We start from the raw sequence: 12783 nt of genomic DNA, 5'->3' as shown, positions 1-12783 counted from the left end.
TAGCCCTATATATGTCCTGAGAGAGCCGCATATGGATTATGTCCCTCCCCCCGGGGGGGTGTTTAGAAAGACCCACTACGGTAGACTCCTCAGCCCATGTCTTCCCCATCCTGCGAGGCTAGTGGGCTCTGAGCCTAGCCTTGGGTAGAGCCTCTGACAGGATCTATTCCTTCCACAGGCTGAGGGTCTACAGTGCTCGATGGGTGGCCATAATGACAAAATTGGTTGCATTTAGGAGAAATTGGCTACTTTTTGAGTTTAGGGTTGAGGGAAATTTATGACTTGGGCACAAGAAACAAAATGTGTGCATGGTTTAAAAAAAGTGTCATCAGCTTATGATTAATGCCAAGGGGATCTGATGCTTTGGAAGGTCTTTGGGGAAAGCTTTCTTTTTTCTAGCTCCCGATGAGCCCCAGTCTATATTAAGTCCAGTAATACTGATGTGGCCATCGGTTTGAGTGAGCAGGCAGTTGAGACTTGAAGGAACGGCTGTGTTCAAGTGTTAGCAGCAGGTGAGGCTGTCTTGGCCACATTTTTGCATGTAGCCATCCAGCTTATTTCTGGATACAGACAGGCTTGTGCTTCTGAAGATGTCCCCCCTCTATTTATTTTGACACCCCCCTCCTTTAAAACCTCCTTGAATTTGGGAATTGTTGGACAGAGTTGATTGCAGTATCAGTATCTTTTGCATGTCCGAATTGGCTACGTTTCTTGCAGCAGGAAATCCCCCGAGGAGCCACTTTTCTTATCATGTATACATACCTGCCATGGGCTGAGAACATTAAATACCCTGTGACGTTGTCCTCACCAACGTTTTGTTGTCTTATTAATTGCTCTGCCTCTTCCCCAGGCTTTCCTGCCCGTGACATAGCAGGGTCAGGTCTGTCCTGGGGCATCCGTGTAAGCACCTGGATCGTCTTGCATTTGCCGCATGAGACTTAGAGGGGGACTTATCCTCGCTTGTGTTTACTTTTGCAGTTGGCTCTCAGCTCTTGAAAGCACAAAGTGGCTCCATCACCTGTCTGTGCTTCTGAAATCAGCCCTGCTGGTGGTGCATGCTGTGGACCGTGATCAGCGACCGGTGCTGGTGCACTGCTCAGACGGCTGGGACCGGACTCCCCAGATTGTGGCATTGGCCAAGCTCTTGCTAGATCCATATTATCGAACCATAGAGGTGGGTGCATTTGCTACTTGAACATGTGTGAGAAAGTAAGCTAGTGCTACATGGCCAAGCCCTGGGTTAGAACCTCTCTGAGGGTTTGAAGCTTAATTCGGAGGGCAGTGATTAGATCTAAAGAAAGTGAGATGACTTTGCTCTCTTTTACTGTGTCCATCTTCAAATAGCCAGGGAGTGGGCAATGAGCATACAGATGTGTTGTCAGTATTCTGTCTGTGTACAAAAGTTTCGTCTTCGCCAGGCGAATGGGCCTTCTGTTAAAAAGGTCTTGGCATACCTGTGGTAATGGGCCTAGTGTGACCATGGGGTGTTCTGTGGTGAAAGAGTCCTACTGAAATAACTGCCTAATGGATTAAAGACGGACCTAAAATATATGGGGATATGACTAAAATCTGGGGTGGACATGAATGTTGCCACTGTCTTTGTACACATGATTTATTTTACTTTTTAGAAGAGAGTGTCTTTTGTGCAGTGAGTAAAATAATCTACAAACAGGAATACTTGAGTACTGGTCAGATAAATGCATAATTAGGAACCCTGCAGCGATTATAGAATGAAGATCAGGGAAATGGGAACTTTGCTTCAGCCTGAACTTGAATCACAACTAGAGCAGAACTGGCTGTGGGCCCAGACAAGGCTCTCCAGACGGGCTTGCTGGCAGGCTGAGAAGGGATTGTTGCCAGTGATCCCAGGCTCAGGACGGCCACAGTTTGGCTAGCTTATCGTAATTGTCTCTCCTGGGTGCTTCCCCACAGGGTTTCCAGGTTCTTGTGGAGATGGAGTGGCTGGATTTTGGCCACAAGTTTGCTGACCGGTGTGGTCATGGGGAGAACGCCGACGATCTGAATGAGCGTTGCCCGGTGTTTCTGCAGTGGCTTGACTGTGTTCATCAGCTTCAGAGGCAGTTTCCTTGTTCTTTTGAGTTCAACGAAGCATTCCTTGTGAGTTGGGCATATGGTTCTGTGTAAGGGTCTGCTGAAGTTGGGTGGTGGGGGGCACACCAGCACAGATGGCAGTGGGCCAGTTTCACATGAAACCAGGAACACATTTGATAGAGGGAGGTTCTTTGCCACAGGCAAACGGGAGCTGTTTCCTCCATGAATCCAGGTATGTGCGCTAGGCCCGAGCACTGGTAGGCGCAGGTGTGGGAGGGCTGCTGCGGCAGGGCCCCTGAGTTGACTCACGTCAGCTAACCCTCAGATGACCAGTGGAGCGGCCCCCAGGGGGCCTCGGCTGGAACCTTTACAAGAAGAGCCCAGGGCCAGCGCTTCTCTCTTGCCGACCTTTTTGCTAATGTGCTATGCACCTGAGCACTTCATCATTGTGCCACCAAGCTTTCTTAAAAGGAAGAAACTCTGGAAAGCAATTAGAAAATAATCACAGATTTCCCATATTCCCTCCAATCCATCTACCAAACTGCCTGTTTGGGTCTCATGCCCTGCACCCTCCCCCACCCTTCCCATGCCCTGCAGCCCCCGTGCCTTGCACTTGGTCAGTTCTTGCCTCCTGCAACAGCAGTGCGTGCTGCTCTGCCAGCTCATCGGCGCCAGGGCTGCCCCTTTGTAGCAGAGCTCCTCACTGCTCTGTGGTTCCTCGTGGAGCACGTCACCAGAGCTAGGCTCCTTAAGTGACCAGTGGCTATCATAGGTTGCTAATGTAGGGTTTCTTATGCTTCATCATCTTTGATCTTTGAGTAGCATTTAGTACAGCTTAATCCACCCCTCCTTTAAAAAAATACTTTATTGTTGCCGAGCATATTCATAGTAGAATATACAACCATTCTAGATAAGTATTTCGAGACCTCGGTTAAAGGGTACCACCATTTGCACATTCCGTTCCAGATTATTTCCCCCCATTAGCATAAAGTCTCTACTCCCCAAGTTTTCTACCTAGTCTTTCTCGTTGTGGTTGACAATTAGATCTCCTGTCGATGGTTCTTAAAAGCACACAGTGCTCCAGAAGGACGGTCTGAACTGTCCTGGGGGCCTCTGAGTCCCTTCAAACTCGCAGTGAGCTGATGGACCACAGAAGGAACCACCCCCCAGTTCGGCACTGTTCTCGCAATTGGTATGTGTGAGGCCATTGTTGCAGCCGCTGTGCCAGTCCATCTCGTTGGGTCTTCTTTTTCACTGCCCCTCCACTTTACCAAGCATGGTGTCCTTTTCCAGCGTCGCTCCTGATAACATGTCCAAAGTGCTTGAGACCAAATTTCACCAACTTTCCTTTCAAGGAGCATTCTGGCTGTACTTCTTCCAAGACACACCTGTTTGGCAACCCGTGGAGCTTATTCTTCACCAGCACCGTAGTTCAGATGTCTTCAGTCATCCTTGTTCAGTACCGTGGCTTGGGTCAGATGCGCTCTAGTTCCCAGAGTCGCATCCTTGCTTTTCAACACTTTAAAGAGGTCTTGTGCAGCAGACTTTCCCAATGCACTGTGTCATCGAGTTCTTGATTGCTGCTCCCATGAGCATTGACTGGCTTCAAGCACGACAAAAATCCTTAACTTCAACCTTTTCTGTGCTTATCATTATGTCACCCGTTGGTCCAGTTGTGAGAATTTTGATCTCCTCCCTACGTCAAACTGTAATCCTTGCTCTTTATCAGCAGGCGCTTCAAGTCCTGCTCACATTCTGCCAGCAAGGTTTTGCCATCTGCATTTTGCAGCTTGTTATTAGGCTTTCCTCGAATCCTGATGCCACTTTCTTCTTCCTATAAGCCAGTTTCTGCTGCTTTGCTCAGCATACAGATTGAATAAGTATGGTGAGAGGATTCAACCCTGTCACGCACCTTTCTTGATTTTAAATAATACTGTATTCATGTGTTCTGTTCACACAACTAATTGCATCTTGTTCCGTAGACAAGTTCCTCATGAGCGCAATGAAGTGTTCCGGAATTCCGATGCTTCTCAAGGTTGTTCATAGACTTGTTTCAATCCACACTTGGCAGAGTCAATAAAACCCAGGAAAACATCTTTCTGGTGTTCTTTGCTTTCAGCCAAGATCCATCTGACACCAGCAGTGGTATCTATCCCTTGTTCCGTGTCCTCTTCGGAATGTGGCCCGGACCTCTTACAGCTGCCTGTCAGTGCACTGCTGCCACCGGTGCTCGATGATCTCCGGCAAGTTCTGACTTGCATGTGATAATCAGTGATATTCTACAACTTGCACATTCTGTTGAGTCGCCCTTCTCTGGAATATGGATCTCTATCAGTTGGCCAGGTTAGCTGCCTTCCAGATGTCCTGGCATAGATGTGCCTCGGCATCTCAGTGCAACATGTCAGCTGGTACTGCAGCCACTCTTGGAGCCTCGTTTTCGCCGAAAGCCTTCAGTGCAGTTTGGACTTCGTCCTTTAGTGCCATTGGTTCTTGCTCATAGGCTACCTCCTGAAGTGGCTGGATGTCAGCCAGTTCTTTGTGGCGCAGTGACTGTGGGTTCTTTCCCTCTTCTTTTGAAGCTTCCTGCGTCAGTCAGTATTTTGCTCATAGAGTCATTCGAGACTGCGAGTCAAGGCTTAAATGTTTTCTTGAGGTCTTCCAATTTAAGATATGCTGAGAGTGTTCTTCCTTTCAAGTCTTCTACCTCGTTTGTACTTTTTGTTATAATACTTTGTCTTCTCGAGCTGCCCGTTGACATTTTCTGTTATCTCTGACTGTCATTTCTTCCATTGACCTTAGGAACTCTACAACTCAGCAAGTTTTTCTCTTCCGACATCCACTTTGGACTTTTCTTCCTTGTCTTTTTAATGACCCTTTGCTTTCTTCGTTACGACGCTCTCGATGTCCTCCCACAGCTCCTCAGGGCTTTTGCCAGCAGTGTCTACTGCATCAGATGTTCCTGAGATCTCAGAATCTCGAAGGTACATATCCAAATCATATTTTGACTTTTGTGGACTTGTTTTCATTTTCTCCCAACTTCACCCTGAAATTGCCAATGAACAATTGATGGTCTGTTCCACAGTTGGTCCGTGATCTGATTTTAGATGCAGATATTGAGCTTCTCCATTGTCTTCTCACAGATGTAGTCAATTTGGTTTCTGTCTATTTTATCTGGAGAAGTCTGTATGTATAGTCTTTTGTGTTGCTTTAAAAAAATTAGAAGCATTTTGCTGTGAACAAGTTGTTGGTCTTACAAAATTTGATCATGCACTCTCCAGCTGTGTTTCTGTCACCAAGACCATATTTTCCGAGAACCATTCCTTCCTCTTTGTTTCCGACATTTGCATTCCAGTCATCTTGATTGGTAGACATCAGACTGAAGAGATTGGTAGAATTCTTCAGTTTCTGCATCACTGTAGTTTTAAAAGTTGGCATGTAAATCTGAGTAATAGTGGTATGGATTGGACTTCCTTGGGTAAAGAGATATAACACTATTACAGACTACATTGTACTTAAAAATAGGTCTTAAAATGTCCTTTTTGACTTGGAATGCAAAGCCATTCCTCTTGACTTTTATCATGCCCAGCATAATAAAACATATGATTTCCTGATTCAAAATGGGCAGTACCAGTCTATTTCAGCTCACTACCACCTAAAATATTGATTTAAAAAGTATTTCATTTCCTTTTTTCTGACTTCTGATTTTCCTAGATTCATACGTCATACATTTCAAGTTTCAATTATTAATTGCTGTTTGCAGCTGTTTTTCCTCACTTTGAATCATGTCACATCACAAATGTAGGTCCCGAGGTGTGCCTCCCACTGGCTGTCCTCCATGCACAGCGTACGGGTTGATGCTACTTTGAGCGAGTAGCTCGTCCTCACTCATGTTCCGAGTGCCTTCTCGCTTGAGAGCATCTGACACGTTTTCTGTAAATCTGCTGCTGCTTTTCATCACTAGTCAAGCTAACCTACCTAATGCCTTCTTTCTTAAAATGTTTATGGTTTTTAGTTGACTTACTTAGCACCCACTCTTGGGTGGGTATTCTTAACTTCTGGCTGGCTCTTTTTTTTTTTTTTTACAATGACTCTCTTTCTATCTCTTATGCCGCTTCCTCTTCATCTGCTATGAATGTTGGTGCACCTCAGGGTGCAGTCCAGGCGGCTTTTTGTGACACTCACTCTCCGCAAGATCTCACCCAGTGTCATGGCTTTAATTAATTAAGGTCTACCTGTGGATGCATGCCTGCTGTACACCTTTCCTGATTTTCAACCATGCCCTCTCCTCTCGTGTTCAAGCAGTTGCCTCTTGGTCTATGTGCAGGTCCTGCACGAGCACAATGAAGCGATCTGTAATGCCCATTGTTCTGCATAGCTTATGTGCCTTTGCCTAGTCCATGGAATGTGACTGTCTGAAGAACCACAGCCTCAGGATTGGAGGGCGACTCATTAACAACCTGTAATATGCATATGATGCGGCTTTGCTTACAGAAAGCAAAAAGGATTTTCAGTACTTACTAATGAACAAAAACCTACAGCCTGGATTGCACTTGAACATAAAAAAAAAACGAAGACACTATGCAGTTAGACCACGCGCCTCCATTCTTTGCCTGCTGCACTGTTCTCAGCTCCCGCTAGGATCAGCTCCTTAGGACAGTGTGATTGTGGAGACAATGCTTTCGGGGTGCAGGATGCTTAGAATGATGCAGGCCGATGCAGACTTGGGTTGCACTCTGACCCACTCCACAGCCAGCTCCCAGTGCTCTGTTGGTCATGAGGTTGGGATTTCAGGGATGGTGGTGGGTGTGTATGTGGGGGTGGGGGACTGTTGCATAAAGAGTTGTGGGATTTGACCTATGATCTTGTGGTTCCAGATTGGTGGAGGTTGGGGTGGGCCCTGCGAGGAGGAGGTGGCCATGTGTGGCTGGAAGGTCAGGTGGCTGTGGTCATTCCCCGGAGAGTGCCACCCCGGTTCCATTTTGCCCTCCCACAGGTGAAACTGGTGCAGCACACCTACTCCTGCCTCTTCGGGACATTCCTGTGCAACACCGCCAAGGAGAGAGGGGAGAAGCACACACAGGACCGGACGTGTTCTGTGTGGTCCCTTCTTCGAGCAGGCAACAAGGCTTTCAAAAACCTCCTGTATTCTTCTCAGTCCGAAGCCGTATGTATCCATCAGCCTTGCCTCTGTGGTCATCAGGAGTGGGGCTGGGGTGGGCTGGAGAGGGAGCTGCTTTCCTGGCTTTTCCTGCCATTCTGAGAACTGCCCCTTTCCTGTGAGCTCTGACCTGCTTCTGACCAATCTTTGGTTAGGGTGGTTTGGCTGAATGCATATCTCGGCCACTCTGGATGAGAATCTTGCCCGACGAGCTTGGCTCAATTCTAGCTTGTTCTGTCTAATGTGTGGAAGATCCACTTAAGTTCTTCCCAGAATGTAGCTGACAGAAGCTGCCATCAGCCCCCCTCTCCCCCTCCCCCAGTGCTCTTCACTGCAGGTGTTTGTCCTGGCAGAAAACCAAGTCTGCGTGACTGGTCCACACGGGGGACAAGCAGTCCCTGCAGACGGTTTCTCAGGGAATAGCCTGTCCCAGTGAAAAGGAGCCCCTGACGCATGTGTCAGAATAGGGGCTCCTTCGGCCAGAACGCCAAGACGTCAGACCGAGGCCGACTGGAGGTCATTCTGCTCTGCTGGACTGTTCCCATGCTTTTTACTCAACTGGAGTAGTCAAAGGGAGGACTCCAGCCAGCTGCCTCTCTCTGTGCCTGCTGCGGGCAAGCAACCACTCTGGAGAAAATCCTACCCTGTCCACGTGATTAATGTCGGTGGTCTTATGAAACAGGCTTGGCAGTGTCTTCTGAAGCCAAGTTTTTGTACCAAGGGAGCAGACAGTCGCCGACCAACAGAATGACTCACTTTCTCATGCAGTGAAAGTAGCGAATCTAGCTGATGAGAGTCAGTCATTCGGCAAAGGTGACCTAAAGAGTAATGAATGAGAAGTGAGTATTTAAACATCCTCCTCCAGCTGCTCACGCTCTCCTCCCAGCCCTTCCAGGGAGGTGGACTGCATGCTACTGCTCCTCGGAGGCCGTGCTGGCCCTTTTGTTCCTCCAGCTTGGGGGCCTGCTCTGGCTCCTGCTTCTCACTTCCAGACGTTTCTGCTAGACTTGCTGTGGCTGTGTTTAACCTGCGTCCCCCTCTCCCCCCAGGTGCTGTACCCAGTGTGCCACGTGCGTAACCTGATGCTGTGGAGTGCAGTGTACCTGCCCTCCTCATCCCCGTCCGCCCCTGCAGAGGACAGCTGTGCCCCCTACCCAGCCCCAGGCCCTGGCCCCGACGAATCACCCCCGAGCCGGTGAGCCTGGCGCTGATACCGTAGGCCGCCCGCTGTGGGTGGGTGGGCGCTCTTGAGTTGGGATCTGCCTGAAGGTGGTCAGAGCATCTCCCTTAAACCGGGGCATTTCCTCAAGGAAGGCAAAGGGTGTCTGAGAGAGAGCCTGGCTTCCTCCAGGGCTGGCCTCGCTCGACTGCACGTGTAGAGAGGCTTCTCCGGGATAGAGCAGACCTCTAGGCTCCTCTGAGTCCCCCTGGAGTGTGTGTCACCCACTGCCCTGCCTACCTGCCCCCCGCCCCACCAGGATCCATCCCCTCTGCTCTGAAAGGCAGATAGATGCTGAACAATGAGAGACACCGTGAATCTGCCATTTGTGAAAGGACTGAATTTATAGGGCTAGCTAGTAAGTTAATGTATCAGTTACCAGCCATCAATGCTCCTTTCTTTGTCCCTTAGTGGAGAAGTACGCTGTCTCTTGGAGGAGTGTTGTTTTCAAATCACATTTGGTGTTAGCGTCGTTGTGTGCCCTGGGTGTGGGAGCAGACCAGGCCTGGGAGCCGGGCTCTCGGGCAGCCCACGCCTCTTTCAGAGTGGCCCTAGCTCCTGGCGTGGCTGTAAAGGACCCACGAGGAAGCAAGTGCCCCTGAAGCCTAAGGTCGCCTTCCTGCCCTGGCACTGACTTCACAGACTCTCTTTCCTCCCACACTCCCTTCTCGCAGGCTACCAAAGACTAGGTCATTTGACAATCTGACCACAGCCTGCGACAACACAATGCCCCTGGCCAGCCGGCGCAGTAGTGACCCGAGCCTGAACGAGAAGTGGCAGGAACACCGGCGCTCGTTGGAACTGAGTAGCCTGGCTGGGCCCGGGCAGGAGCCCCTAGATGCTGACAACCCGGGCAAGCCAGCCAAAGTGCTGGCGGGTGCCGAGCTGTTGGTCGCAGCTGGGGTGGCTGAGGGGCAGATGGAAAACATTTTGCAAGAGGCCTCGAAAGAGGAGAGTGGTCTAGAGGAGCCGGCCCAGAGGGCAGCCGTGGAGCTTCAAGCAGTCAATGAGGAGCCGCTCCCAGAAAAGGAGAGCTGCAGGAGGATGCCCGAGGGTTCTGCCTCTGGAGCAGACAGAGACCCAGAGCTGGAGGAGACCCCCCGAGGGAGCCACGCAGGCACCAGCCTGTCGGTATTCTCACAGGCTCGTCCTGAGCAGCCAGGCGGGCCCAGGGTGCTCTCCAGTCTGCTCCCGGCGCCCCCTGGCAGAGAGGACACCCAGGCCATCTCTGTGGAGCCCCCTCCGGGAGGAGGCGCTCCAGAGCATCGGGAGGAGCTGCTGCTTGCTCCTCCAGTAGATGCACAGGCGGGCTACGGCCCCATGCAGCCAAGTTCTCTGCCGTCCGCCCATGTCCCCTGTGAGACCAGAGGACCACATGTGGACACGTTGATGGAAGAGAAGGTGAATCCAGAAACTGGGCCCCACAGCCATCGCAGACCTTGCCTGGTACACAGTGACAGACTCATTGGCAAGGCCATGGTTGCCCGCACCACGGAGCCCAGGGTTCCGGAGAGAAGCCTGGCTGAGAGGCCTCCAGTGGGGCCTGAGGTGCACAGGACTTCCTCTGGCCGCCCTCGCAGCCCCACACGTTCCCCCGGTGCCTTGCCTTTAGCTGAATGTAAAGAGGGGCTTATATGCAATGGCGCCCCAGAGCCTGAAAACAAGGCCTCAGAGCAGCCCCCGGGGCTGCCCACGCCCAATGGGCGCTGCACTAATGGCGAGTCTGGTAGGAGCAAGGACTCCCTGAGCCGCCAGCTGTCCACTGTGAGCTGCAGCTCCACCCCCACACACTCGCGGAACTTGCACCACAAGTGGCAGCACAGCCACTGGGGAAGGCTGTCTGTGAGCAGCAGTCCCGAGCAGCCTTCCCGAAGCCACCTGGATGATGATGGCATGCCTGTCTACACGGACACCATCCAGCAGCGCTTGCGGCAGATTGAGTCGGGCCATCAGCAGGAAGTGGAGACCTTGAAGAAGCAGGTTCAGGAGCTGAGGAGTCGCCTGGAGAGCCAATACCTGGCTGGCTCCTTACGTTTCAATGGGGACTTTGGGGATGAAGTGGTGAGTACCCCCTGGCACCTTCTTGGCTGGCCAAGGAGACGGCATGCCGAGACTGGTGTCCTTTGTGCCCGTACATGGTGATGGGTACAGGGTTGGAAAAGTCCAGGGTGTGCCGTGTCGACTGAGGCTGGAGACGAGCTTCAGCCCTGTCAGTGGAGCTCTGCCTCTTTCAGCCTGGCTTACTCTGCAGGAATGCCATCATGGTTCTGGCCATTAGGGTCAGGGAGTGAGTTACCACTCCCCACTTGCGTGGTGGGCTGCATGTCTTTGGTGAGAGGATCATCACCATGTCTGGAAGAGCTTCAATTTGTGGACAGAACGACTTTGTATGACAATGCTGAATATTCCCACCAAATTGCAGTGCCTGCCCCACCCTAGTAGCTAGTAAATTTGTCTCACACACCCCTGCTCTCACACAGAATCAGGCTGTGGGCTGAAACTGTAAAGGTTTGGGTTTTGTGCGTGCCTGTTTTTAACATGGCATCACCGGAGTGGGTGTAGACCTGGCGAGGGCAGGTTTTGAGTATGGTTGGGGAATTAGCACTGCTGGGGCTCGGTGACTAGAAGTGACGGGGGTGCCAGTGATGAAGCGGGCGGCCCGCAGGGGCACTCTCCTGACTGGGAAGCTCTGACTCCGCGCGCTCAACTTTGAGTGTGAGGCGTGCAGTCAAGGCAGGCGCCATCCAGTGACTCCTGACTCAGAGTGGCTTCCCTCATTCCTAAAGAACCCTGCAGAGAAAGGACGGTGTGCCCAAAGCACTCGGTGTGACTAAGTGCAGGGTATGGTAAGCGGACAACTGGAATGCGTTTCAGCTGACACTGGAGACCCCACCCCCACAGCCTTACTCCCTGGAACCCTAAGGGCTCAGGTCTTTCCACTCCACAGGCCTCAGGCACACATGTGACCTTCTTCCAGCCGAGCTCCACCTAGTCTCTGCACCTGCACATGCAGATTCTCAATGGCCATGCCTCTAAAGACTCGGCCGCCTAAAAACATCCAGGCCCACACATAGCCCCCTCAAGGGGACTGCTCCCTTTTTTACCCTCCCCCCCTTTTTCTCCTTCTCTCGGGAGGCCACCAGGTTCACTCTGTTCAGCTGTGTTTGTTTGCCAACAGACTTCAATCCCCGGCTTGGAAAGCAATCTGGATCAGAACTGTGGGTCTCGCTGCAGCACAGAGATTTTCTCTGAAACCAGCTGGGAGCAGGTGGATAAACAGGACACGGAGGTACAGGCTCAGTTCCTGCTCTGAGCGCCTTCCATACAACTGTTGTCGTGGGTCTTCTCCAGCCCCGTCCCTGCCCCTGCCCCTGGCCAAGGAAGAACGTCACAGCACAGTGCGCCTCGAGCCTCAGGCAGCACAGCTCCTCCCGAGAGCCCCCATCAAGCCTAGAGTTCTCGAGCCGGGGACACTTGGCAAGACGGTCTTCCTTGCCTCATGGCCTCTGTGAGTGAAGGCCTGCCAGCTCTCTAGCAACTCAAGTGCTGCTGCTGCCACTGCCACTTGACCTCGGGGGAGTGTCGAGTCCCCTCCAGGGAAACGATCTGGACGCCTTTCTTGTACTGCTGACAGCACACCCTGCTGGGTTGGTGCCACTGGGGCCAGGGTGGTCCTTGTGACTGCTGTTGCCCCCGGTGTGGCTTGCTGACTCCAACTGGATGGCCCATTTCCTCTCACTAACCTGGCCCCGTCTGTTTTGCAGATGACCCGTTGGCTCCCTGACCACCTGGCTGCCCACTGCTTTGCGTGTGACAGTGCCTTCTGGCTCGCCAGCAGGAAGCATCACTGCAGGTGCCCTTGGGGTGGAGGGTGCCCAGGGGCATGGAGGCTGAGGTTTGACCCACAGGAGCATAGAGTGGAGAGAGACTGGCCAGGTGCCTGGCTGGTATGCTTATGTCTGAGTCGGACACTCCTGTACAGGCTCTCCACTGACCTCTTGTGCCTCTGAAGTGGCTGTTTATAGAATGGCAGTTGACGTCTTTGTTCCAGTTCATTGATCACTGTTACATTGAGCCTTCTGTTTTATTTCGAGAATAGATGGAGCAACAGTTGCCATCCAGACCACTGTCTCTCATTCCCAGAATGGAATGTCTTCCCATTCAGCATGCCCACTCTGTTTTCCTGCTGTGGGAGGGAACTTCACCACCCTCCTCTGTACTCTGTTTCCTGGCCCTAACTGGCTTTCCCTGTGCTGCCGGGGTGGGTTGGGGGTCCTAGGGAAGCTAAGGATAGCCTTCCAGTCCTTAAGATGCCCCAACTTCTCCTTTCTCCCTCCTGGGCTAGAGCTGTTTT

The 12783-nt window shown here is 51.7% G+C and overlaps 1 protein-coding gene across 8 annotated transcripts in view; it reads left to right on the top strand.

The window, feature by feature from the left end:
• Positions 1-12783, top strand: part of MTMR3 (myotubularin related protein 3) — a 155714-nt gene that overhangs the window by 139002 nt on the left and 3929 nt on the right. For 6 of the 8 annotated variants that reach the window (XM_075534692.1, XM_075534690.1, XM_075534691.1 and 3 more), the window contains 7 exons: positions 979-1174; positions 1933-2118; positions 7046-7216; positions 8260-8405; positions 9104-10490; positions 11608-11718; positions 12194-12282. In XM_075534692.1, coding sequence (XP_075390807.1) covers positions 979-1174; positions 1933-2118; positions 7046-7216; positions 8260-8405; positions 9104-10490; positions 11608-11718; positions 12194-12282 — 2286 coding nt within the window. The remainder of the gene's footprint in view (positions 1-978; positions 1175-1932; positions 2119-7045; positions 7217-8259; positions 8406-9103; positions 10491-11607; positions 11719-12193; positions 12283-12783) is intronic. The other 2 variants (XM_075534694.1, XM_075534695.1) reach the window with 1 other exon arrangement.

Source organism: Tenrec ecaudatus, chromosome 16, assembly GCF_050624435.1.
Source record: "Tenrec ecaudatus isolate mTenEca1 chromosome 16, mTenEca1.hap1, whole genome shotgun sequence".
Lineage (NCBI taxonomy): Eukaryota > Metazoa > Chordata > Mammalia > Afrosoricida > Tenrecidae > Tenrec > Tenrec ecaudatus.
The sequence above is the reverse complement of the archived record's forward strand: the minus strand, read 5'-3'. Positions and strand labels throughout refer to the sequence as shown.